Here is a 26,831-nt window from a genome sequence, read left to right as displayed (position 1 = left end):
AGATATCTTAGAACTGTTATTCAAATTCTGGATTTGCGTGATGACATTGCTTTGCTATATTAAACTTTACTTTCAGGAGAATTGAACACATATTTCTGAATTAAAAATATTTTCTTAACTTAAGAAATATTAACTCCTGTTTGTGTGGAATAAGGGAAATAAGTTTTGCTAAGAGTACGATGATTTTCACTTAGCTGCTTGTGTTAGGCTGTAGAAATTGGGGTATATAATAATCAAATATGTGCCAGTTCATTTAAACAAAGCAAACTAAAAATAATCAGAAAATGAACTTTTCTTTTGGTATTTGTTTCTGGAAAAAATTGTTTTTATGGGTACTAAATGGACACTTACCTTGCATGCAGAGGTTTCCTCTTACATGGCCCATGTGTACCTCTTGGTTATACTGACCTTTATTTAGTTCTTCAACAAAAATGACATGATTGGCATATTTTTATTTGAATTTCAGGGAACTCTTTATAAGCACTGATGTAAAACTGCAAGTACTTGGAAAACAGTTGGTGCTGATTTGTTAGTGTATGGGAATTTATTATTAAAATAATTGTTTTGCTTTTTTTCCTCCCTAGAGTTACTTAATTGGATGGGAGGAATTTTGGAAAAATAAATGGCTGATGGCTTATATACTGACACTAATTGTCTCCCTTACTGATTGGATTGTATCGCTGAGTTTTTTCTGTGCAGAGGTAAGAACTGCGTTCTGCAGAAACTATCAATTTAGTTGTGGAGTGTGGCAGAGGGGAAGAACCTGCAAGGCAATAGTCAACAGGTCCTGTGTGACGTATTGGAGAATTAGGAGGGGGCGGGGAAGCTGGTTCATTTTTTGTCTTGGATAGCTGGATAATGTACTGAAACACAGAAAATATTTGGTGTAATATAGCTTCTCAAGGGTATCTGTTTGATTCTTAATATAAGATGTGAGTTCATCAGTAAAATGAAATCAAGCTTTGTTGTTACAGTCTGTAAGCTTCAAAGATTATGGAGAAAACTCTGCATAGGGCCAATTTAGTCATACAGCAGAATTGTGTTCTTAAACCACTTCAGTGGTGGAGTCTATGTAGTGAGTCTAAGTAAAAGGCAATTAAGTAGTTTAAGTAAAAAGTAATTGTATGGTTTAGCAAGTATTTTTTAAGATGAAGCTGTGTGATGTTTAAAAGGATTGCATTGAGAGGAATGTTTGTTTTGTGGAATTGTAGCAATTGAATCTCCTGATCGATTTTCTCTGCCATGCCATAAATCTGCGTGAAATTAGTTTTTGTTCACTTACAATTGTCATTAAGAAAATACTAATATGGTAAAAATGCTGGGAAGTGAGGCAGAGATCTTGACTTTTGCTTCTTGTGTAGGTTCTTGTGTCAAAGCCGTCAGCTGTTGCCTTCAGATAATTTTCAAACCTATTCCAAATTGTCTGTATCACAAGTTGCTGCTTTTAGTAGCCCACTGTTTTGTTGTTCATGCTTCATCGGTCATAGTTGACTGCTGGTCATTGTTGACTGTGTAGTCATGATGTAGTATCAAACAGATGATCTTATGTTGTTGAAAGAACATGTCATTTAAGCTTTTAAGTCTCCAACTAGGAGAATAATGCACACGTGCTTTTCGTATTCAAGCCAAATAAATACAATGTGGCTGCAAGAAGTTAATTAGCTAGAATTAAGATGTGCTTGCAACATGTGGAATGTGCCTTGGCAAGAAGTGGCTGGAATCTGTAGGTGTAGTAGCGGACAAGTGGTTTCAACAGGAGCATCCCATGCAAAGCAATGGCAGAAGGAGCAGTTTAGCTCCAGGGAAGTATGAACAAGGGAATAGCCAGGAAGAAAGTGATTGTTTTGCTGTTAGTTGTGTCCCTGGGAAGACTGATGCTAGAATGCAGGATGCTGAAATACTTGAAGTAGCTGATCAGTCACAGAAATAGATTGGAGGCTGGCAAGTGCCTTGAATGCAAGGGTCAAACAGTTTAATTGCTTTAATATATGTTAAGGAAAATAAAGGCAATCATCTGTTTGACTGTTGTCAGAGGCAGAAATTGCTGGGTAATAAGCAAGCCCTTTAATGATAAAAGACAAAAAAGATTGAAAATTTAAATAAATCACTTCTTTTCCAAACGTGTCTCTGTTTTTATTGAAAGTAGCTTGCTATCAATTCACTTTGTGAAATGGACCTTGGAAGAGAATATGAAAATGCCGTCTCTTGACCTGCTTGTGATCTCTACCCTGCAATAAAGTTAGATTGTTTACAGTTAGTGGCCTTGTGAGGCTATTGATATGTCAATGTACATTTTTAATGCAATTTCTCATGCTTTTAACAGGGTACCCATGTTTTGCATATTTTGGACTTTGGTGGGACAGATTTAGCTTGTGAGCACAGCCTTTTTACGTTACATTGTTGACTTTGAAACCTGTATCAGTGGTTTTTTACAAACCTTTATTAAAAATATTTGTGGGGTAGTTTTATGGGAACTCTGCATCTGAGCTGTTACTTTGGTTTTTTTGCAGGATGTGCGAATACGAAGAATTCTTCGTCCTTTCTTTCTCCTACAGAATTCTTCTATGATGAAGAAAACATTAAAAAGTATCAACAGCACATTGCCTGAAATGGCGAGGTAGGTAATAGCGTAGAAAACATCCTTTCACAGCAGGCATGCAATTACTGTTATTATTCTGGCGTGTGACATCTGAGTATCTTCCTCCTTGATGATCTAGCGAAGTGGTTGGTGAAGTCAGGTAGCAATGGATGGAGGTTGTGTTAACTTTTTTATTTCTTTAGTCGGTAAAATTTCTTTAGAATGGTGTGACTCTCTGTGCCAGACAAGGTTTTTGGTGCTAGTGAGGAGAAGTCCTGTGCAATTGATTCTTGTTCTGAATCAAAACTTAGATCGTCTTCTGTTAACTCTATGTAGTTTCTTAAAAATATCTCTGGTTTTCTTCATGTGATGTCCTTTTGCATTTTTAGCAAAGGATAATAAGAATACGATAAAGTTGGTATGGATGCATATGATATGTTTTCTTTCCAACAGTGTTGTTCTACTGCTGTCTGTTCATCTGTCTCTCTTTACCATGTTTGCCATGCTACTGTTTGCTCGAACTAAGGTAACCCATTATGTTTATCCCTTGATAGATCTCAGTGTTTTTTTTTCCTTTACTTGCTTAGCTGCTGCATGTTAAGTTTTCTAATCAAACTGATGAAACTTGTTTCTGCTGAATAAGTTACGTTACCTTGTCAGACTTACTGGAATAAGTTTCAAGTCTATTTAGAGACATTTAACATGTGCGTAAAATTCACGTATAGTGCTGTTTATCTAAGTGTGCATTAGGAGGCCCTTCAGAATAGTGTTAGAATCCCTTTTTTCCTTTAGCAAAGAATTTATTTCCAGAATACACCATTTCTTAAGGGATAATGCTCCTTCCTACTCCACAGCTGAAGTCTTTCGCATGTGCTTTAAGCTGTGGTGTGTTGTTTTAGTATTTAGTTCCACTGGTCAGGGTGAAGTTAGATGGTTCCATTGCTGTATTTGTTTATGCTCCTGCATATTACTGGTATTGATGCCGCTATCACAGGTCAGAAATTTAAATTCTATTTATATAAGAGGCTTCCTAAAACAGTTCTCCAATTTGGTACTTCCAGTTACATTCTCTGCTTTTGTTGAAACTTTCTATGCTGTTCTGTGTCCAAAGCTGTTAATCTTGTCACTTTTTTATTTATCTTATCTTTCATTTCTTTTCTCTTTTCCTTATCTAGCTTTTCTAAGTTTAGTTTCTTCTGTGTTTTCTTATCTTCCAATACTGGTATCCCCGGCCATGCTTTGGTAGGTTTTTGCCTATTTCTGCCTGCATTGCTCCAGTGTTTTGGTTTCTGATCCTCTGTTTTTTCCCGTTTTTTCTCTTTCTGCTTCAGAAAAGCAAATTTAAGATTTTGTGGTAAAAAATCACTTCTCTGTTACAGTGTTCTTGATATGTTCCCTTGCTCCTAAACATCCTGTACTTTAATGTATCTTAGTCCTTACTTTTTAAGGCTTTCCATAAACGTACTCCTGTGAGCACTAAGATTTGTGGTGTATTTCTCCAGTAATTTTAGTCCTCTTAATCTCAATTTTGTGCCTTCATTCCTACTACATTTTCCACTTTGACCCTGCCTCTAGAATTCCTTATGATCAGCAGATTCCTTTAATTCCCATGTTATACAATTTCTGGAGTTAGAAGCAGAGCTCTATCTTTTCACTTTTGTTTAGTTATGTGCTGTATCTTTCTATTATCTCGGATATATTTTCAGTTATGAGTTTTCCTGGCAGATGGGAATATGAGTTGTATACCCGAACCAGTCAATTTTATGTCCATTTAGGTGAAAAATAACCAATTAGAGAGCAGTCTTTATTTTCTTATTTTGATTTGCTGGTCTAATACCCATACAAACTAGTTGTAGTTTACGGGGCAAAGTACCGAAAGCAAGTTCTAAAAATATGTTTAGCAATGAAATCGATGCCTCCAGATTTTTGCCTTGTCTTGTGTATGTCCTCTAGAGGTACATCTTTCCAGTCTTTGTTTGTCCTATACTGAATGAATCACATTTATAGTATTTGCTCTCTGCGTCATTTTTAGCTGCCTCTACTTGAACTTAGGAAAAAAATAAATACGTGGATCCAAGATCAGCCACCGAGTGTGGTTTTGCTGAACATTCTGATACTGTCAGGGCTTTAGCAGATGTGATGTCTCTGCTGAGTCACAAAATAATTTTGCTGACCTTAGTCACCAAAGTATTTGCAAATATATTTTGGGTGCTGTAGCACTAATCTCCTTTTTTTCCATCCTCCACCCCCAAGATATTTAAGCTTTGTAATGTTTTCACTGATATTGTACACGGCACTTTGAATCTTTAGCTTTTCAAAATAGAACAGTTGCATGTTTTCCACCTGCTCAGCACCTTCTGTAATGTGTTTGCACTAATGCTCGTTATAGCATATGGCTTTTCCTTATGTGCTCTTATTTGAGTAAATATGTATTTCCTCTGTCATACAACGAGGACTATCCTTGCAGTACATAAATACTTGAAGTACATCTTTGTACACATTATTGAAAAGAGACTTATAACTTGCCTGGCTGTGTTCTGTGTAAGGAGATAACTGGAGAGGGAGGAAAACTTCTGTTCCAAGTAGTGGTAGTAACTTTTATGCAGATAACTAATTTAAAGTTTGTTAAGATTTCTGTTCAGAAGTCAGCAGGGAAGTCAGAGACATTTTGTGGTCTGTGCGTGTGCTAGTGGAGCTGTAAGTGTATGGTTAGGCTTTATGATCTCAAAGGTCTTTTCCAACCAAACAATTCTATGATTCAATATGGACAAGATCTACTTCAATATTGTTTTCAAATTGTATTATACTGTTGGACAAGTCCTAGAGTGTAGTCCTATAGTATGCAATTCTGCATGGTTAGGTTTCCACCTGCACTGAGGTGCAGGATGCTGCAGCAACAGAGCAAGGAGCTTCTACTCTACACTGTTGGGTTTTTTTTTATTGCAAGTTACGACTGAAGATGGAATCAATCTGTGATTTTTGGTTTTTTCATAAAATCGTATTTAGGGAGCCCTTTTAACTCCAATACACTCATATTGCTCTCAGGCTAAGAGGTGATGCTTTTTATTATCAATCAAGGGTGGCTTCAGATTCCTGTGTTTTCTATTTGGGTCATTATTTTTCTTCCTGGGTGTGAGATCTTAGCTGGACATAATTTCTGTATTGAGCCTGTGTCTGTCTTAGCTTGCTATTCTTCCTTATGACTTTTAATGCTGTTAAATGAAGCAATTGCTGTGTGTTCCTATGTATTGTCCTAGGTTTTGTGCTTGTCTCATGTATTTTTCACAGGGTGGATTTGATTGTGTAAGAAATGAGTGTTTGGGGTTTTTTTATTTATTTTTTTATATCCCCTCCCTTGTTAAGACACTCAGTGATCCTTCAGTGTTTCTCTAACAATGGACATCCCTTTGCCTAGGATGGCCAGCAGGATAAGGAGTGGCTGAGTTATTTCCGGAATTTACCAGATTCACTGACATCACTGCTGGTCCTGCTCACTACTGCAAATAATCCTGATGGTGAGCAATCTTTCAGAAATAACTCCTGTTTCTCTCTTTCAAAAAATAAAGTAAGATTATCTTCAGACTACTGTAACCATTGTTTCAGCTGGTAGCTCTTAGTGCAGCCAGAGCAAGGTTATGTATTTTCATGCCTTTAGTAACTTGATACTCGCCTTTCCTTTGGTGTAATTATATATGCAGCTCTGAAGTGAAGCTATGTAAGAGGTTTACCAATTGCTAAAAAATGATAGAGTTTTCATCTTAAGCGTTAAATTCTTACTTCTTTTTTTGTTAAATCTGACACAGTTATGATTCCCGCGTATTCTAAGAATCGAGCGTATTCAATCTTCTTCATACTCTTCACAGTATTAGGTGAGTTACCGCTTACCTTCAGTAACTTTAATGCACTTTAACACTCATGCACAACAGCTACAGTGTGTTTTATTTTTCTAGGAAAGTTTAATCATAAATTTCTCCTGTTTTGTGTTTCTTCCAGTTACTGAGTAGCATCTTGTGAGATAGATATTTTTTATGGAAGGTGCTTATGAATGATTTGGGTTTTTTCAGTAACATGTCATAGAGGAATGGATACATTACAGTATATTCAAACATTAAAAACATTTTGTAATTCAACCAGAAGAAAATTATTCTTTTAAACATTTTGCATCTTATACTTGTTGTGTACTTTTCCGTTTCTCAAAAGTTCCAGTATATTTCAATAATTCTCACTGCCTCTTTTTCTCCCTTAGGCAACCTGTTTCTTATGAACTTACTTACAGCAATAATATACAACCAGTTTCGAGGATACCTTCTGGTGAGTAAAGCATTCCTATTATGTGTGTCAGTCTCTTGCTCCTCAGAACGGGCTGAGTCCTGACCTTGCTGAAGTGCCATCAAACCATTTGAGATTTTTCTTTGAATATTCTGACTTTCATGGTGAAGTTTTTCTGTCAAGTCTTGAGTTAGTTCTTCAACAGTCTCACTTCCACTTGTCTTTTACTTTCCTCTTGCGTGTTTTGTAAAGCTCCACAGCTAAACAGTAATGTTTTTGGTAAAGCTGAGTCAAGGCAGGGCTATGCAAAAACACTGGAGTTTGAGAACAGACCCCCTAGGCTCTTGGTTTAAGTTTTTTTTTTTTTTCCATTTGTGCCAGTATGGTGATGGCCTCCGTGGCTTGGAATGAATAGTGCTTCCTGATTTTGTACTTTCCAACCAGTCTTTTCTCATCCCCATAGTTTCCTTCAGGTTTGGTGGCAAGGGAAACTTGATGACTTTGACTGTGGGTATGATTTTCCCCTTACATATATTCATATAGTTCCTTCATTACTTACTTTCTCCTTTACTTACCTGTAGCCTTATAGTTCCTTCTCCTTACTTACATAGTCTTGTAGTTCGTTCAGCCCTACAGAGGACGAGTGGAGTTGAGGGCTTGGGGGTAAAAGTGAAATAATAGCTGCTCCAGTAGAATTCCAGAGAGAAGGTCAAGTCTGTTGGATAGTAAGGCTTAAGCAATATTACACAGAAGGAATGGCCTCCATGCTTTTGTGGGAGAGGATATTTAAACATAATATGTTCCTCTTGCACTGTTTCTTCCCTTCTTTCTCAATTTTCCTCTTTCCCATGTGAGACCATGCCTTAATCTGGCTTCCAGTAAAATAGCTGTGTGAAAGTGATTCCTGTTAAAAAAATGAAGCACTAAAAACTGTGGCTCTGGCTTTCTTGGGTTTGGCAAGAAGCTGGCGTAGGGCAAACTGTCAAACTCTGCTCTTTGCACAGCAGTATGAATTTCTGTGAATACTTGAGCTATGCTGTTGGCATTGTCTGCAGAACAGGCATGTGCCTATGCAATCCAGAATTAAAAATAAACCCAGACCTGGATGTTTACTTGAACTCTAGAGGCTCATTTGCTTGCTTCCTTCCTTCTTGTACACAGAGTTCTTGAAGGGAGCAAGGCCTAGGGAAGTCTCCTATTCTGATCTCTAATTGGAAATCCAGGCTATGTGCCAGAAGATCTGTGTATTACCTGACCATAGGACATAGTACTGTGTGAGAAACTGGGTAGCCCTTATCTTCTCCAAGTCCTTCTGTGAAGAATGGGCTTCATTGGTTTAAGCCTATGACTCTCTATATTCCTTTTGAACCGTGGAGTGTCTGTCTGGTCGGACCCAGTATCTGGACAACTAGATCAGTGGCTAATGACAGAGTCTTTGGCAGTGGGATAAAAAAAAACCAACCCAGCCTTCCTGAACAGATATGGCCTTTTCTGAGGCTTGCAGTAGGTTCTGTGTAAGGGCGGAGTAAATAATTTTTGGGTCTTATTTACATCATTGTCATTTGATTTCCTTTAAACAAGTGTAAGTAAATTGTTTCCTCTGTCATGTTTTCACTGTCCAGAAATCGGTTCAGTCATCCCTCTTCAGGAGGCGACTGGGAATCCGGGCTGCGTTTGAAGTGCTTTCTTCCTTGAAAGAGGCTCCTGCTAATGCACAACAGTAAGTGAAGGATGTTGAAACAGTAGATCATCTAGGAGAAAAGAGAAGATTTTTGATCATCTTGTTATATTTTAGTATCTTTACTAAGGATTGAAAAATGGCTGTTACTTGTCACTTACTTACTTCTCCTTTAACTGGATATTTATTATACACTGTTTAGGACTTTTATGAGATCTGTTTTCTTATTATTTCTACTTCTAATTTTTATCTGCTTTTCAAAAAAACCCAAAGAGGCAGGGATGCGTTTGGAACAGCTATTTTCTGCCATCAAGACAGTTATCTGTTTCAGGGCCCGTCCTTTTTTTTCTTATGCAGGTTGTATGTCAGCACTGGGGCCTTACTACAAGTGCTGCAGAAAGTTGAAATGGATTCTCGCTGCAAGCAAGCCATCATGAGAGTAAGAACTCTGTTTTCTTAGTCTTTGCGTTGATGACTGTCAAACTGTCTGATGGGACAGGGGATTGAGATTGCCTTAATCACACCATTGATCTAGGAGTAGTATCTTTTCAGGTAGGCTTTATGCTTCTTTCGTTAAGAGTGTGAACAGAGACTCAGCTCGATGACTGTTTATGTTTTGGTCTTCAGGATAAAAAAACTATATCTAGGCAATGATTTCACCCTAAGGTTGCTGCTTCTTTGGTTGGTGTGATAAGGAATGCATTCACCTGTAGTGACATGTGGTGTCATGAAAATACTTGTTTTGCAGAGGTAATGTCTTAATTAGCTTTACTTAATGTAAGTAAAGTGTTTCTCACTGTGGTCTACAGCTGCTGTCTATAGCAACTTCCCTTTACCATTTGAAAATGTCTTTTTTCATTGGATTTTAGCTGTGCTGCTCCATCTAGATATTAATGTTGTATCAGGCTGCAGCAAGAGTGGTTTTGCTTAGCTGAAGACTTAATTAGCTTCGCACTTCATGCCACGATTTTTGGAGATTAGAGAAATTAGTTAGCTATAATAGGAGGTGTAGAGATTATTGTTTCTGAGCAATTATCCGAAAGTAAGGTTGCTTTATAAGAACGTCATTGCAGCAGGATTTTCAAGTTGATGTTGTAAGATGTTCTACCAAAAGGAAGTGACAGTTTGGAGCTGATGGCTATAGCATCAGTAATTGGCTGGATCCAATGTAATGGTTGGAACTGGAATGAAGAGGTATACAGGAATTGCTTCCTCGTGTTGTTTGGGGTAGGGGTTGTGTATACAGAATTGCCTGAAAATAAACACCTTGTTGTGCAATTATGCTGAGCTGTCTATTGCATTGTTAGGTACAAAAATCCAAGTTTAGGTTTTTCGTCTTGTTGCTATGTGTGCTACAGTTGCAGTTAGTGTTTAGCAGTGCTGTGAAAGTGTCTTCCTCATGTTACAATCTGTAAAATAATTCTGTCCTTCCAGGCGGTAACTTCTGCAGAACAGTGATAACTGATGTAATATCGTCATTCCCTGGATCATAACATAATAATAGCAATATTAGAGGAGACTAAAAATGAAAATGTATTAGAAGCAAATGCTCCTCCTTAAGCCGCATGTGATCCCAGAGAGGGAATATAAAAAAATGTGAGACAAATCCACAGTTTTGTGTTAAAGCAAACCAGTATTGGAGCTCACTATTAATACCTTGGTGTAGGTTGTATTACATCTCTGTTCCTAGACTTTCAACATAGTCTGAGTGTGTTGGCACTGTTTGAAGATGAATCTGTTGCAAGTGTTGATCTGAATGTTTCTCTTTCATGTGAAGTCACTCAAAACATATTCCTGTGACCAGCTGTCAGCTGCCGAGTTTCAGAAGCTCTTTGAAGAACTAGACAAAGATGCCATTAAGCAAGTATGTATTTGACATTGATTTATAAAATGTCACAAGTTGAGCGTGGTCTTGCATGAAAATAAGTGATAGTATTCTTCTATAAAGCACGTAAACAAAATTCACAACTTGTTGTATGTGGGTTGTGATCAAGTGTCATTGGTTTTTAAGTAGTTCATGGATTGCAATTATGGTCACAAATGACGTTGCTTTGAGGAGCTTTTACATTAGTTTGGAATTGTCAGGTAGTGTTAAATAGACAAAACGCATGGTTGGTTGCTCTGTTGGCATTTTTAAGCAATTTGGCCAGACAAAATAGAGGAGAGCTCTCTGTATTTTGTTTAATGGGAAGATTCACTGCAAGGAAATGAGGAATAGGAGTTAGAAAGAGGTTTCATTATCTCCCTTTGCCATTATCTTGTGTTGTGCTGTAATTGCCAACTCATTTGCTAATCAGAAATGATCTCTTACTGCTAACAGCCAGAGCTTGAAATCACCTTCCTTCTGAAATGCCAAAATTAGCATAAGGCCTTGAAAAGTTTTGCTTTGAAAGGTCTGTTTCTTATATCTGAGATTCGGTATGCATCATTCTTGAAATGTTTGTGCTTTGTGTCTCAGCAAATCCTTTGTGTTTTTTTCAGCATCCTCCCAGTCCAGAGTACCAATCCCATTTTATGCAGAAAATGCAGTTTGCCTTTGGCCATCCCTACTTTGGCTACTTAGGGAATGTTGTAGCCCTTGCAAACATTATTTCTATCTGCGTAAGTAATAGTTTGTTTTTCTCATACTGCAAACTTCAGTTCTGTTTTTTGCCTTCTAGTCTCTGTTTTAATAACTGCTTTTTGCAGCCAATGTCCGCGTTTGGCATGGTTTAATCCTGCAGAGTTTTAGGGGAAATACCTGCAGTTAAAAACTAGATTCTGAGCTGCTTGAAAAGGTCTGTGCAAAGCATAAAAGTCTGTGTTGTTCTTATGCTTAAAAGTCTGTGTTGTTCTTATGCTTAAAAGTCTGTGTTGTTCTTATGCTTAAAAGTCTGTGTTGTTCTTATGCTTAAAAGTCTGTGTTGTTCTTATGCTTAAAAATCTGTTTTATGCTTAAAAATCTGTTTTATGCTTAAAAATCTGTTTTATGCTTAAAAATCTGTTTTATGCTTAAAAATCTGTTTTGTTCAGCAGTAAACCAGTGGATTCATAAAATGTTTCTTGTTGTTTAAGGTGGTTTTAGTGATGGATGCAGATAAGCAGCCTTCTGAAAGAGATGATTTCTTCCTGGGGGTAAGATACAACAGCATTCCTATAGTTATTTCTCTTCACTGAGATGTCAATAACTCTAATTCTTATTCTTATATTTGGGGGGATAAAGGCCATCAACTGCTTCTTCATCCTATACTATCTGCTGGAAATGTTGCTGAAAATCCTAGCTATGGGCTTGAAAAGATACCTGTCATACCCAAGTAATAGGTTTGATGGACTTCTGACTGTAATTTTGCTGGTAAGCTTTTTGTTAACTTCTGTATTCTTGGATTGGTTGACTAGAATGATTAGGAACTGCAAGAGCTAGTGGACTGCTTTTTATTCAGCACTAATATGCTGAGTCAAATAGTGAGAGCCAGTATTGAGGTTTTCAGTGACTTAAATGTTTTGGTAGCAAATGGTTCTCTTAATGTTTCCTTTCTGGAGAAAAAATGGATGGAGAAGGTGAACTTTCTTATAAGCAGCCTTTTTAATGTTATTTAGAAATATTTGGTTCTTGCAATAATTATATAAGGAATTCCGTTATCTAGGTAAAAACTGCAGACCATCATCATCATAATTATTTGGTAAAAGCCTGAAACCCATGTGGCAGATGAAGCCAAATTCACAGTTAATGTAATTAATTGCATATCCTTATATGTGTCACCATTGGATTATGTATGTACATTGGCTTAATTTGGGGAATACTTAGTCAAATATGACTATTTCAAGGCTTTAGACTGAGCGAAGTTAGCAGCTTAAAGTTCTTGAAATTGCTTCTTGTCAGGAGACTTACATGATCTTTGAAACTCAGAATTACTCAGTAAGATTTTTGCCTCTTTTTTTTTTTTTTTCTTTCCCAACTCAAGGCTTTGGAGATTGCTACTTTTGCTGTGTATGGGTTTCCTCATCCTGGTTGGTACGTAATCTCTATGAACTGTTGCACTTTGATCAGTATCCGGGGTGGGTCAGGGGAATATACACACATATTCATACATGCTTACGTCATTATGCTGTGACTGTCATCCATCTGACAAGGATGCATTGTTATAACTTGTAATATAATGTAAAATAATATCTTAGCAGACTTGCGCTTACTAAAGGTGGGGGGAGGAGTTCGGTACAACATACACAAACAGCTTCTAATCTAATATGTATCAGTATTGGACTGTCTGTAACCCTCATTATATGAATTCCTAAACAGCTGGCAAAGCCCTGTATAGAGATTGAAGTCTGAGTTTTGTTCTGTGCTATAAAATTTAGTAAAAAAAATTCCTATGAACTTAAACCATTTATTTTTACTGAAATATCGAGCAGTTGGATCTTGATTTTCTTAAGTTCAAGTAGTTCTTGGGTAACTCTTGGTCTCTTTTCATTATCAAAAACATTAAAATTGTTATTTCATCTCTTACATTTGAAAACTGCCACCAAAACAAAAGAGGAGACAAAGGACTTCTGGAAGGTCTCCTGAATCTTACTTTCAGGGATGATTTGTAACGTTCTGACATTTTGCTGCTTTATTAGTTGTGTTGCAATCAAAAATCTTAAGTTATACTAGTTACTCTAAAGCGACCTGATATATGTTACAGATGGAAATGGGTTTATATTTGGACACTTCTTGCACTCCTGTTACTTGGAATTGATGATTACCGTAAGGATATTAATTGCTAACAATCTAATGATGTTAATATTGGTTATATTTGGTTTTAATTTTGCCCTTTGATCCTTTAATGTAGACAATGCTGGCACTGTAGTAGTATCTTGAAGCACCAGTATTACTAAGATCATTGTGTCAGTCGCTGCCAACAGATATGACCCCAATGAGTCATTCTGAGTCCTGATGTTGCTTGTGATGTGAGCTGTGGTGGTTGCTTCATCTGTAGATATAACATCTTCAGGACAGAACAAAGATTATCTGACTATTAGCATCTTTCTGTGACTGCTAATATGTTTCACCCCTCTCCGCTTGCTCAGCTTTCTGACAAAGGAGCGTCCAGAATGCTGATGTAAAAGTCAACTAAAACTCAGGCTGAGATTTGAAGTGTATGTGTATCTCACCTGTGGAATATGCATGTAAGGAAGAAGGTTGGTGAGGCAGTCTGTTAGCTTAGTGAAATACAAAGTGTAACTTCAGCCAAGCACACCCTGAAGGATTATTGCATATCAATGTGCAAGTTCCTGAAGTATCTTGCTGTTGTAGTATTTTTATTTTGCCTTGTTTTTGAAAAAGGAACATCTTTGGTGCCTGCCTCTCGGCAGAAGGAAGGTCACTAATCTGGATATTTTAATACAACCATGCAATTTAAAGAGCTTTATATACTTATGTAAAACCCTAGATTAAATGGAACACTTCCTTCATCAGTTACTAGACTTCACCGAAGCTAAGATTCTTGCTGACTAAATTAAGGTACTTCCTTTTACATTTTATAGATTTTTAGATAGGATAATTCAGGCTGGAAGGGACCTCAAGAGATCTTTAGTCCAGCCTCCTGTTCAAAGCAAGGCTGAACCAAGTTACTCAAAACTTCATCCAGGTGGGGCTTGAAAACCTCCAATGATGGAGACTTGCACAACTTCCCTGGGTAACTCGTGACTCTGTCTTATTCTCTTCATGGTTGGCAAGTTCTTCCTTATAAGCAGTGTGAGCCTTCACTCTTTCAGCTTGGACCTGCTGTCCCTTGCCACCAAAAAGCCTTGCTTCCATTTTCTTGAGGAGTACATCGTAAGTGTTAGAAGGCTGTTAGATCCTCCTGAAGCAAGGTTCTCCAGGCTGAACAAACCCAGGTCATTAAGCTTCTATTTGTAGGACAGCTGTATCAGGCCTTGACCATCTTGTTGGCTCTCTGCTGATTTGGCTGCAGTTTGTCCCTTTCTTTTATGTGGATTCCAAAACTGGATGCAGTGTTCTAGCCAGTTGTAGGATGTAAAGAGTGATTACATGAGGAACTAAATATTTATTTTTTTTTTATATGCAATGGATGTTAACCAAAAGTTGTGAGGAATTCGGTTCCCTGCAGCCCAGTAGATTTCACTGTGTCTTTCTGTCATGGGCTGTTTCTCTTACTCATTATTTTCTTTCATCTTTTGTAGGAGACCCGAGTTCATGGGCTTGTTATCCCTGTGGGATATGGTGCGATTGGTGAACATGTTAATTGTATTCAGGTTCCTGCGGATTATTCCTAATATGAAGGTGTTTGTTTATCCCTCTGCCCTTCTGATATCTTTTTTGGTTAAACTGTAAATTTTGTTAAAGCCTTTCGGAATAACGTGTAGATTGCAATTCTCTTGCGCCTGCATGGGATTGTAACTCAGCTCTATTTGTCCAGACTGTTGCGCAGCATCTCACAGACTCATTCTCTCTTCAGCTGATTTTTTCTGTTGAGGTGGCAGGGAAGTTCTGTTGATGTCATTGCAATTGATGCTGATATTGTAAAGTGGGCAAATGTATGCAAAAACATTTGTACAACTTCTGTAGTGCTTCACTCTTAATTAGATGAGTGGAAGTGATATCCTTGAAGAACTTTGTATTCAGGAGATGATAGACTTGCTTTCACTAGATGCTGCCAGACATTTCAGTCATGCAAAGGGCTATTTGGCATGAATCCCTCTTTCCACTTTCCCAGTATAGGTATTTCTACAAGAATACCTGATTTGAATCTGAAATCACTTTGAATTGTTCGATCAGTTGTTATAATCTTGCATTTAGACTTCTTTGAAAGCTAAGTCCAAATTTGTGTCAGGTGCAGAACTTGTATCTTGGTTCAATAAGCCATAAATATCTACCTGATGTAATCAGAAGTCATAATGTCTGTGGAAAGTGTGAACTAGAAATGATGTGAACCAAGCATGAAACAGCCACTCTGGAGTTGTGGGCTTTTTTTCCTGTTCTAGCCTTACTAGGCATACAGCCCTTGTGAGTCACAGTGCCTCTGTGTATCTAAAACTTATCCATATGAAAAAAAACTACAACATTGCTCTTCATATGAAGTATCTCATGGAAATACAATAAATGACCTGCAGTTAGGTATAGCTCACTTTACTGGTTGGTCTTTCTTTGTCCTTTTAGTAACAATTTGATAGGAATTGGAAGTGTGATGAAAAGCATTTAAAATTCTGCTTTTTTTCAGTTCATGTCTTTGGTTGTTACTACATTGCTGGATCTGGTGAAAAACTTGAGAGCCTTTGCAGGAATCCTTGTGGTAAGTCATGATGCAAAATTGTGATTTCCTTTCCTATAGTTAGCAGTTTGATAAGGGTATGTCTTCAACAAAGTGAACCAGGTTCTTTGAATGACAACCACTGTTAATATTAACGCTTCACCTTAATCAGCCAGTTTTTCTTCAGGGCCTGTCTTGCAAGGCTGCAACAAACTCCTGTTCTGTTATGAGCTGCACACGGTGATAGCGCCGCATTTATCTATTTCCTTTACAAGTGCCTTTGAAAGGTCGTTTAAAACCCGAGTACTTGCCTCAGACTGGATACCTAGTTTCAAATGAAAATTCATCCAGTGCTAAAAGTAGCCTAATTTTCCTTACCTTGCCTTGTTTCTATTAAAGTAAATAGGAAACCAACTTTAAAATTATTTTCAGTTGAGAAGATCTTGAGATAGCATGTTTGGACGCAATTTTTACAAGCCTCTGCCATTCTGTTTTAGGTGTGTCTGTGTAGAGCACATTGTGTAAACATATGATTAAAGTACGGATCACTGTGCATGATGTCCATTACATAAATCCTGCATTTCCCAGCTCTTGAGTTTCTAGCATTGCGGCAATGTGTTCCTGGTACAGCAAATGAAGGCCTGGGTGGATTTTTTTGTTGTTGATTATGGGTTTTTTTAGGATACCTTAATCTGAATTAATGGCTTGAGACCAAGGATTTGCTCTGTATTACGTGTTGTCTAAAAGGTTGTTCTAGTCTGTACCCTTAACACACAATTTACCTAGAATGTCTGTTTTTGTAATTACTAATCTCGGCTTTTATCTGTAGGAGAGGGGGCTTAAACTGCAGTCTGGAAATGCTTGTTGCAATTGGAAATAAAGATACTGGTTTGGGCACAGCTAAGTCAGTAACAACTTTGTTGTGCTGCACAAGTCCCGCTTCCCAGGGAGCTGCTCTTGAAACTGAGAAATCCCTTGGGAGTGCACGGTTTGGGAAGTTGGCCTTTGCAGGTGAAAGTACAGCTTAGGAGTCTAAAAGTCGATCTTGCATTGTGATAGGAACAGCTTTAGTATAATGAAAAGCTTTTTGTTATTCAATTTGTTACTCAATGAATGAATGAGCTATCTGAAGGCTGACTGCAGTTTTGCTAGTTTTGCCACTTCTCAGTTAAGTACCACGCTAAAAGAGCACATATCTGCTTGTCACCCCTCTCAGAGGCTGGTAGAGTTGTGTGGTGGATAGGTGGGGGAGGCAGAGGTTGACATTTCTGCTAGATCTGACAGAGCCCTGTATTTCAGAGCCCTGTGAGAGCACAGTTATGGGCTGAGGTGCTTTAGTTTGTAACTCCTTTACTTTTCTGTATCTCAGTGCTGATATTTAACTACTAATACTGCAGAATAGTAACTTAAAACCAAAAAAACAGTACCTGTATTTATACTCAGATGCCAAAGCTGTGTTGCAACTGGTGTGGCTGCACCTGGGCTGTTACATTGTACTGGAAGCTCTTCATTACTGCAAGACACAGGAGCCTAAAGTAATATGCTTGAATTTATTTTTAGGAATTTTGCATTAGTGTTTCTATGTGGTGTCTTTACCCACGAATGTTAGATGCATGTAATGCTCATGAAATGGTTTAAGTGTCTGCTGCCCATTGCTCTTTAGTCCCAGGAGTGCAAATCATAGTTTTGCACCAGTTTTGTGGCAAGTCTGCCACAGCTTTTGCTGCTTCCAATGATTTAATTGGCTTTCACTTGAGCTTACATGGAAGCTGTCACTGAACTTTGACTGCAATGAATTCTGACTCCATTACCAGCTGATGTCAAATATGTTAGCCTGGAACATGTGCTGATAAAACATTCATTAATTGGTGAGATAGTTTTTTTTTCTTTGAAAAAGATATTATTATCAAGCCAGACACCCCATCTTCTGGCAGGCTGTGGAATGTCAGCTTCAACTTATTCCAGTGGTGTTCAAAGTGCAGTTGATCGTAGATCAGGGCAGTTTATCTTCTCCTCCTCCCAGACTTTTGTCTTGGGTCTGTTTTGTGGCAAAATGCATAGCTATGACTTCATTGGAAAACTTGTCTTGTTTCAAGCTGTCCTAGGACAAATGGCTTTTTACTCAGAGGAGTGAAGTTGTAGATTATTTCTAGAATTATCTTTCTAGGATAAAACATGCAGAATCCCCTAGGCAAAGACTGTGAAAGGTATATCTTTAAATTCAAGAGGTTTGCTTTTCTAACAAGTTTGAGACAGAAGTACCAAAATCCTTTTTGTTATGGAAACCTTTATTTTTAGACTAACATAACGTTTTTAAAAAAGATGCTGATGTAACATAAAATACTTAGTTTTGTCCTTCAGTTAAGGGTAGTAGAACCTTATTATCGCTGAATCATGCACAATTCTCCCCAAATATTTTAGATTTTTCCTTGTAAATACAGGTACTGTTTTTTGGTTTTAAGTCATTATTCTGCAGTATTAGTAGTTAAATATCAGCATCGAGATACAGAAAAGTAAAATAGATTATAAAATAAAATTATTTAATTGAAACTGAAAGTTAAATAGCATATTGAAAAGTAGGAGCAAACACTTGAATAATACAGACATTGAGAAGTTTTTTCACTTTAATAGCTCTGTCATTATTCTTGACCAAATTCATCTAACTATGGTACTAACATGAATTCCATGTTAATTGCATCATTTTCTTATTTAGTGACAGAAATACTTGCTTGCATATCAAAACTAATACTTGCCTGTATATCTTCCAGGTGGTTTTCTATGCATTTGCTATAACTGGCATCATGCTCTTTAAAGGTGCTGTTGTGCCCCCGGGAAATAGCAGGTAACATTCTAAACATCATTATCCATTTGTTTTTCAAACCTTTGATTTGTTTGTGGTTATTTGTTTACTTCTCCCCTTCCCCCTCCTTTATTATTGGAGCCACCCACCCTCCTTTCAATGTTACACAGACTTTTTTCATCTGTTACTTGGTTTGTTTCTTCTTGCTATATTAAAATAGCATGAACGCTTATCTGTAGCTTGAGATTTTATTTTCTTGTAGCTTAAATACTTTTTGACTATTTCCTTTGTTTTTTGTGAGATACTTAACTTTCTACAAGGTTGCTTATTTTTAAGGTATGTTATGTAGAAAGCTATGCTCCCATCAGCCTGTAATTCTCTTCTAGTGCTGTCAATACCACATACGATAATGGCACTTTGCTGTGTGGGACCTATGAGCAGCTGGAATACTGGCCAAACAACTTTGATGACTTTGCTGTGAGTCTGATCATTGATGGAATCTGTCCCTTTTTCCCTCTCTGCTTGTCTCCTCCTCTCATTTTCTGAGAATTCATGTGATATAGCCACTCTGTTCTACTCTTGTTATTTAGGCAGCAGTAGTGACCCTCTGGGATGTGATGGTGGTAAACAACTGGCAGGTCTTTTTGGAAGCATTTTCAAGATATTCAAGCCCGTAAGTAGCTGTAATAATACTGAAAAATTTCCATATAAATCTAGCTTATGAGGTAACCAAATAGGGATTATACACTTAGCACAATTCCTGCCATCTGCTAAGAGGGGTGCCACTTGCCTTTCTTTTGGGTCTATTCATTTGTATAGGAAATAAACTTAATCTGTGGCTGTTCTTTAACTTGTGTAAGTTGATGGTTGGTCTAGTGCTTGGTGGATGTTATGAAATCCATGGTCACACTTCAGAGGGATTGGAAACTGGCTTGGTAGTCATTTTGCTCAAAAAAGAGTAAATACCAAGCGTATTATCAACAGACTTACAATGTTTATTGGGTGGGTGGCTCTCGCTGCAAAGCTAGTCTCATATAAATGAGATATTAATTAATTGCTGTAATTAATTTTGGCCTGCTTCTGTATTTTCTCTGCGGGTGAACAGTTTTTTTTGTGGACTTGGAAGACTTGGACATATCTTTCATTTGTGTTTAATTACTTTAGGGGAATGTTTGAATGAACTGGATAGCCTCTGGGTTGAGCTGTTCCAGTGATCCTTGGCTGGTTAACCCAGCATGTAGTTAAGTTGTGGAATGCTCTTCTCCAGGCTGTTGTGTGCGATTAAAATTTAACATGGTCTGGTGAGGACTGAACAAATCATGAAAAATCCGTTGGGATCTGCAAAGAATAGAAGCTACTGCTGGCTCAAGAAATGCGAATGGTTAGCATCAGGGGGGTAGCTTCATAGGTATTTTGCCATGTTTTTGCCCTCTTTCCTGTGCTTACGGTTTGGATCACTCTCAAAGAAGATGCTAGCCTGCTATCTCTTGCTGTGATCCAGAAGAACTTCCATTAGGCTGCTTTTCTGTCCCTTCAGAGTTCAGTTAGGTATCTTAAGACCTTCTTTCACATTAAGAAAATAGTGGTAATGTTATATTTCAAGGAAAAATGTGATTTCATGGCTCTCTTTGGTCATTTTCAGGCTGAGGTTATTTGCTGTCTATTTTACTTATCGTCTGTTAATCTGATCTGCAGGTGGGCAAAGATCTATTTCGTAGCCTGGTGGTTGATATCCTCTGTCATCTGGGTTAATCTCTTTGTAGCTTTACTTCTAGAGGTAAGGAAGTGTGTTTGGTATTGGGTCCTGAAGACAGGTACTGATTTTTTTGGGAAATGAAAAGAACCTAGACAACTTCTTGGGAAAAATCCATTGGGTTTGTTTAAGTGCTTACTTCATCTCTCTCCTTGCTTCCCTTCCTCCATTGAGGAATCATTTTCTTTCAACAGACAACTGTATATTTTGTAAATATATATTGGAAATTTCCTAGGCAGTTGTATAGTGTATTTGCAGCTTTTTCACAAATCTGATTGCCTTCCATTGGGCGTGTGCATTTGCCATTATTGCTCACTCCATAAAGATGAAAAATATTTTAAGTATTATAAAACCGCTTGTCTCCTGTACATTAGCATTTATTTATAAGTTATTTAAGCTGCATGCTTTTTGCATTTTGATTTGTCAGAAAATGAAATTAACTCTTTAAATTTATATATTTTTATTTTATTTGGTTATCCTGTGTTTCTTCCCACCCAATTTGAATTACTGCCCTTATCAGTTTTGCACTAGTAGAGTGTTTCTGATATCTTAGTTTGAACGGATCATCCTGTAGAATATTTTAAAGCAGCTGTGGAAATGTAGGTATCTAAGCAGTGCCATGAAGAACATATAGTTCTGCTGGCTTCTCATGTGTGCGTACTTCTCTGCAAATCCAAATACCTTTTGGATTGTTGGTGGTGAAGGGAATGTTAATTACAGCCATCTACTCCAGGTTAATCATTGTAGACTTCTAAGTAGTGGAAGAAACTGAGTACCTGTAGAGGGCACCTCACCCCATCTTAAAACCTACTAAAACTTATTTTGGAGGGGGTCTTGTTGTTGACTGCATTGAGAACTAAAATTTACTGTTTCAGGAAGAAGGGCAAACATTTAGACAGATATTTAGGTATGAGTCTCATGCCGAGCCTCAATCTTGCCAATTAGCGTTTCAGAAAAGTCTTTCTGTTCTAGCTGGAGGCTAATCCTGTGAAGTCTTCTACCTGCTTACTTCTGTAGGGCTGTGGCCAGAGTTTGCTATAAGAGCTAAGATGTAGCGTTCTGTAGCAGGAAAGTAGGATGTCACTATTTTTCTCCCTTGTTTTTTTTTTTTTTTTGTTTGTTTTTTTGTTTGAGTAGCTTTCTGTCTGCTCCCTAGGTATTGCTTTTTCAGAGTAATTAAAAATGGGTGAGGGAACATGACAAAACCAGAAGCTGAGTTTAAGCTGTGATAGCTGGACTAAGAGTATGTTTATATGTTGTTGAGTTTTTAAGAGGGGGAAAAAAAAAATCAAGACAGCTGAACTTTTGTGAGTAGTTCACACAGTTATCTCAAGGAGGCAGTCCTTGCTAGGAGTAGAAGGCAGCAGGGCTGTTCTCTGCTCTACTGTTCTTTCGATGTGTGATGAGAAAGCTATTTCATTGCTGAGTAACAGGCTTGAATAAGGTAGTGACTTGCAGCCAGTAAGTAGCTGATGCCTAAATAAATCATTGCTCTGCCACTCTGTTAAAAGCAAGTCTCCTGCCCCCATACTTACCCCTAAATATGTTGCACTGATATAACCTCTGTTCTGATGTCACCAGAAGTAGCTTTTAATTTGCTTTCCTGCTCCTTTTACATTCCAGAACTTTATTCACAAGTGGGACCGTCGCTGTCATCGGGAGCCTGTTTCAGATATTGAGTACCAGAGGACAGTTGAACTAATGTTCAGGTGAGTTGAACTAGGCTTGATAATCACTTAAAGTTTATATTTCTCTGTTTTAAAGAGAGTGCTTTGGCTGCAAGAGGATAAAAGGCATGTCTTCTATTTCCTTCCTCTCAAACTGTTTTCTTCTGTTAGTTTGGAGAAGTTCAGGAAGTGCTTTAGTTAGACCTGCTCTAAGCTGACTTGGTAGCCTAACCTTTATATGCTTCCTGCCCATAGCGTTATGTGAGGAGAGGTTGGGGGCGGTGGGGGGGACTGGTGAGAGGCAGAAGAAAGGGGATGATGAAGGAAGTGATGTATGTTCTTGGCTTATGAAGTTGTGGGTGGTGAGTTGATACTTGATGATCATGCACAAGTGGAACTTCTGGTGCACATTGGATAGTAGCACTGGGAACGTGTTCTCATTTGGGAGTTTTTTCAGGAAAACAAATCTACTGACCTTCAGTTGTATTGTACTGTGTGCAGGAAATTGCTTCCCTGCTTCTTATGGGAAAACAGCTGCTGGTTTCCATGACACATCTGTAAAGGATGGATCACTTGCAAGTAGATGCATCTTTAGGGAGCGTCAACTTATTGTAACTTTAATTCCTTGTTTCAAGAACGAAACGTTACATCTCAGTCCATGCATTGCAAAAACAAATGCTGAGAAGTTCCCTTTTGCTGCTTCTAATGACTCATGTATTTTCTTTGTAGAGATGTTTTGGAAGAACCTACAGAGGAAGAGTTGATGGAAAAACTTCACCAGCACCCACACCTGCAGTTATGTAGGTGACTGGTGGGAAGGACTGATTTATTTAGACCTCTGTTTTCTTGAGGTTGTCAGCTGAAGGAAACTGACTGCATTTTCTGAGGTGCTGTTAGGAGAGAGCCAGGATATGAGGTTTTGCTTCGCAGTTCTCTGCAGAAAGAGGTTTTTTATTTTTGGTTCATATCTTTTTTTTTTTGAGGAGACTTGAATCTTGCTAGTTTGACTTGATTTTAAGTTGCAATTTTAGAGGACTATTACAGCTGTTATTTTTATAACCTGTTGTTATCAGAATATTTTATTTTCTTTTTTTTAAGAAGGGAAAGTGTGTTTAGAATGGCAGTGCACTTTAAAACATGAACTTTGTAACCACTAAGCCTACTACTTTTTTTTCAGCACAAAAAAACCCTGGAACTGCATTTTCTGGTAGGCGAGTTTGGCAAGGGCTGTTCCCTGCAATTTTGAATGGATTAGGCAGGACCAGAACGAAATCCTTAATCTTTCTGTAGTCAGAGTTGAAACACTGTTTTTATTGAAATGTGACACCAGCCTATTTTACCAAATTTTCAGGAGTTAATCACTTCAGAACACAATCAATTCCAACCCAGTAACAGGGAGTGCCTGCTTCACGCACCTTCTTTTTCTTTGTTTTGACGTACAGTTCACAGTGGTTGCATCATGCTTGGTGACTTTGAGGGCAGTTATAACTTTGAATCGAGCAATTGCACTCGTGGTTTTCAGTGTGGTAAAACTGAGCTCTCCTTTAGAGTAAATATTCTCATGTTGCTTTTATAGAACTTCTTTCTTCCAAGTCCTCTTCTCCACTGTATCACGTTCCATGAAAAAGTGGAGGGGAATGAACTTTGGCCGGAATGTATCACTGTGATCACTGTGAGTTTCCCACTTCAAGGGGGAAGAGAAGAAAAGGTTGAATGGGATAATCAAACTGCTTAGCAGTTCAAATGTTCATGTGCGTCTGTGGGAATTGAAAGTGCTTAATCAGTGCTGCCAGATCACATTCTTTTATGGCATAATGACCACATGCTGTATACAACTTAACTTTCACCTGGGAAGTGTTTTTTTGGGTGTATAACGTTGTCAACAAATCTAAAATGGAGAATTAACAGTAAGCCATGCCCACATGCTTTTCATTTTCCCTTAGTATTCATCTAAAAAAGGTATGTCTGTTTGTATCTTCATCACATAACTAGTAAATCACTATGAGATGTAAAATCAGTCCTGGCTACTATTTTGATCTGTAAAAATGCTGGTTTGATCTGTAAAAATGAACCCAGCCTTTGGGGTGCGTCCTTGTCATTGAGATGCTTGTTGCCAAAGTAGATGTTATTGCAATCATATCTACATTGACAAAGACATAGGAAGGTAATTGGCTGTAGAACACCGTTACTATTTATAAGGTATTTGATCCTTTTTTTAGACAACAAGGCATTTTTTAAAAGTGCCAAGTAGTCATCCGGTATACGTTTCCTCCTCTCTAATCATTCACCTTTTTCTTTCCTGCATAACGGAGAGGAAATCATCTGTAATGATGTTTCAGCTCAGTAGCGTGTTTTTTTGTTGTCTCACTGTTTAGAAGTTGTGTAGTGATTCTTGTCTGTTTTGTTATCTTCTGCTTGTATTTTCCTTGTGCTGTGGAAAAAAATGTGTTGTAGCTTGCATTTTGGTAGAACAAATGTCAACTGAGCTCTGAGTCACTCCAGCAACCTTTCTTTACTTTTGTAATCTTGCCTCTTAAGACTTGCTCCTGTTTGTGTTCAATGTCTTGTCTCTGTTCTGGAATAATCCAACCAGTAATTCACTTGCACTTGTTTCAGTACCATTACTGTGCTTATTTTCAGTCATGCACTTAGAACACATATAATGGCAAGTAGATAGAGGCATCGGAATCACAGCTTTTCTAGAATTGGCTATGTTTTTTTCAGTACGGTTTTACACAAGGATGGTTTCTGCTTGTTCTAGCATGGTGTCACTACTGCTACCAATTTGTTAGCACTTAATAACAGCGGTTAAGTCTTCTATTTTACCTTTTTACTGAATTTTTGATTGTTGTTTTCCACTTTTTTGAATACTCAGAGAAGTAGCATTGCCTTGCCAAGAGAAGTGGCCAGTTTTTGTCTGCCTGCAAGTTTATTATTATTTTTTTTTGTATTTTAAGGATGTTTGAGAGGGGTTTTTTTGCCATTACATTCCACTACAATCTACCAAAGCAACACAAATTGGTATGGGATTATTATAAACATCACAAATGTCTTCATTACGCAGTCTTTGTATCTGGACAGATGTGAAGAATGCTTTCCCACAGAAGGGAATGGTCTTAGTCTTGTACCTGTTTCATGCTTATGTAATTGCCTGAACGTGTAATTGGAATTTAATACAAAGTTGTGGTACCTAACGTCACTTGTACTGGAAGGTGTAAATGACCACAAGTCTTAGGCAATAACTGTATAAATCATGAAAATGAATGTATGTCACTGGGTAAAATTTGAGGTTTGCACTATTAAAAAAAAGCTACTTCTCCTTCTTAAAATATGAAAATAATTGTGGTGTTGAAATAATTCTTGTGGTTTGTTTTTTTTCCCTTATCCCTGCTACTGATTTCTTCTGCGTTCAGCATCTTTGCTTCCATTGTCTTTACTATTTGAAGGCTGGGCCTATGGGAGAGGTTACATGCAAGTGGGACATAGCTGCCTGGTTTCAAAACGCAGGACCTGAAGTGTGTTGCTTAGTTGTTCACTAGTTCTAGAGGCATGGAACATTACATGCAGGTAACTGGTATGCCTAATTTTAAAAGTGAAACTTCGTTGGAGCTGATCACTGAGGCTGTTGAGCAGCTTGATTTCCATCTACGTTTCAGACTTTGCATCTGCAAACTAGGTATTCATTTTTCTGTTTTTTCTTGAAAAGATAAGTGCAATAATTATTCTCATAGCATTTCGACTGGGACAGATTTTGCACATAATGTAGCTTAGTCTGTGGCATCCTTTTGAAACAGGTTCTGGTTTAGAAGATGTTTTTTTAAGAACAGAACAAAATCAATTTTCAGTCAAACTAGAGGCTGAAGTTTTCTGGTGTCTCTGAAGCTGCCTCCTGCAGATGCTTCGTGAAGTATGTGAAAGCCGAACCATACAGAAGATCATCTTGCATTGTTAAATTAGGCTCAGATTTTTCTAGCTTCAGAAGGAGGGCTTTAATTGCCAAACTGCTGGTTAATTTGAGATTCCTCAGATTTTTTTGTTTTGATTCCTGATTTGCTAAGGATTTGTTTTACTTGAGCATTTAGAACTGGGTGAAGATAGAGAGTATTAAATATTCTTAATTCTTTCAGTAGAGATACAGCAGCAAGTCTCACAAGCACACTTAAAAATGACCGCGCTTTAAAAACTTATATTGATCAGAGCTGCAAATAGGGCAGCCAGAATAACCTAATAACTGTGTAGCAATTACAGACAAAGGAAGAAATACTCTCTTGGATGTGGATGCAGTGCTTGAGGCATGCTTTCCTGACCTGTCTTTGTTGTTGTGATATTGAACATCTCTGGGCACATTTTAGGGAACGTTGCTTTTTCATCCCTCCAACACTTTTTTATGTGCACAAAAATGTAAGGACACACAAAGCTGTAAGAAGAACAGAGCCTATAGGAAATGGATGCAGGATATAGATCAGTTACCTCTGAAATGTGAAGTAAAAGTATTTCTTATCTTGTTAGATGGTTTATCTTTTTGCCTGCCAGTACATCACGAGCAGTACATAGTGTTACCATAGCTTCTGCTATTATTTAACATTGATTTAATCAGCTGAAGTAAGTGCAGTACTAAATCTATCTTGAAGACAAAATAAAAATAGTTGTCTGCCTGCTTTGTTTTATGTAGGTGTTGATGATTTTTCTTCCACTAGATTTTTTTTCTAACTAAAAGCCTTTTGGGAGATTTCCACAAATCAAGTGGTTTTGACTTAATCTGCATTATTTATAAACATTCAGAGCCATTTGTTATGTGAACTCTGGTCAGAAATAATTCAGAAGAAGGGAGCAGACAAGCATTTTACTATGTAGAAC

General features: G+C 37.7%; 1 protein-coding gene across 1 annotated transcript in view; it reads left to right on the top strand.

The window, feature by feature from the left end:
• Positions 1–24,864, top strand: part of TPCN2 (two pore segment channel 2) — a 29,749-nt gene extending 4,885 nt beyond the window's left edge. Inside the window, exons 5-25 of the mRNA XM_069857427.1 lie at positions 585–701; positions 2,511–2,617; positions 3,032–3,104; positions 5,994–6,093; positions 6,382–6,447; positions 6,825–6,889; positions 8,470–8,567; positions 8,883–8,964; positions 10,303–10,389; positions 11,007–11,126; positions 11,580–11,639; positions 11,728–11,856; positions 12,467–12,516; positions 14,688–14,787; positions 15,725–15,796; positions 18,523–18,596; positions 18,941–19,031; positions 19,145–19,227; positions 20,250–20,331; positions 21,931–22,016; positions 22,704–24,864. Coding sequence (XP_069713528.1) covers positions 585–701; positions 2,511–2,617; positions 3,032–3,104; positions 5,994–6,093; positions 6,382–6,447; positions 6,825–6,889; positions 8,470–8,567; positions 8,883–8,964; positions 10,303–10,389; positions 11,007–11,126; positions 11,580–11,639; positions 11,728–11,856; positions 12,467–12,516; positions 14,688–14,787; positions 15,725–15,796; positions 18,523–18,596; positions 18,941–19,031; positions 19,145–19,227; positions 20,250–20,331; positions 21,931–22,016; positions 22,704–22,782 — 1,821 coding nt within the window. The 3' untranslated portion in view covers positions 22,783–24,864. The remainder of the gene's footprint in view (positions 1–584; positions 702–2,510; positions 2,618–3,031; positions 3,105–5,993; positions 6,094–6,381; positions 6,448–6,824; positions 6,890–8,469; positions 8,568–8,882; positions 8,965–10,302; positions 10,390–11,006; positions 11,127–11,579; positions 11,640–11,727; positions 11,857–12,466; positions 12,517–14,687; positions 14,788–15,724; positions 15,797–18,522; positions 18,597–18,940; positions 19,032–19,144; positions 19,228–20,249; positions 20,332–21,930; positions 22,017–22,703) is intronic.
• Positions 24,865–26,831: the final 1,967 nt, after the last annotated feature.

The sequence above is a fragment of the Phaenicophaeus curvirostris genome, chromosome 5 (genome assembly GCF_032191515.1).
Source record: "Phaenicophaeus curvirostris isolate KB17595 chromosome 5, BPBGC_Pcur_1.0, whole genome shotgun sequence".
Classification (NCBI taxonomy): domain Eukaryota; kingdom Metazoa; phylum Chordata; class Aves; order Cuculiformes; family Cuculidae; genus Phaenicophaeus; species Phaenicophaeus curvirostris.
The sequence above is the reverse complement of the archived record's forward strand: the minus strand, read 5'-3'. Positions and strand labels throughout refer to the sequence as shown.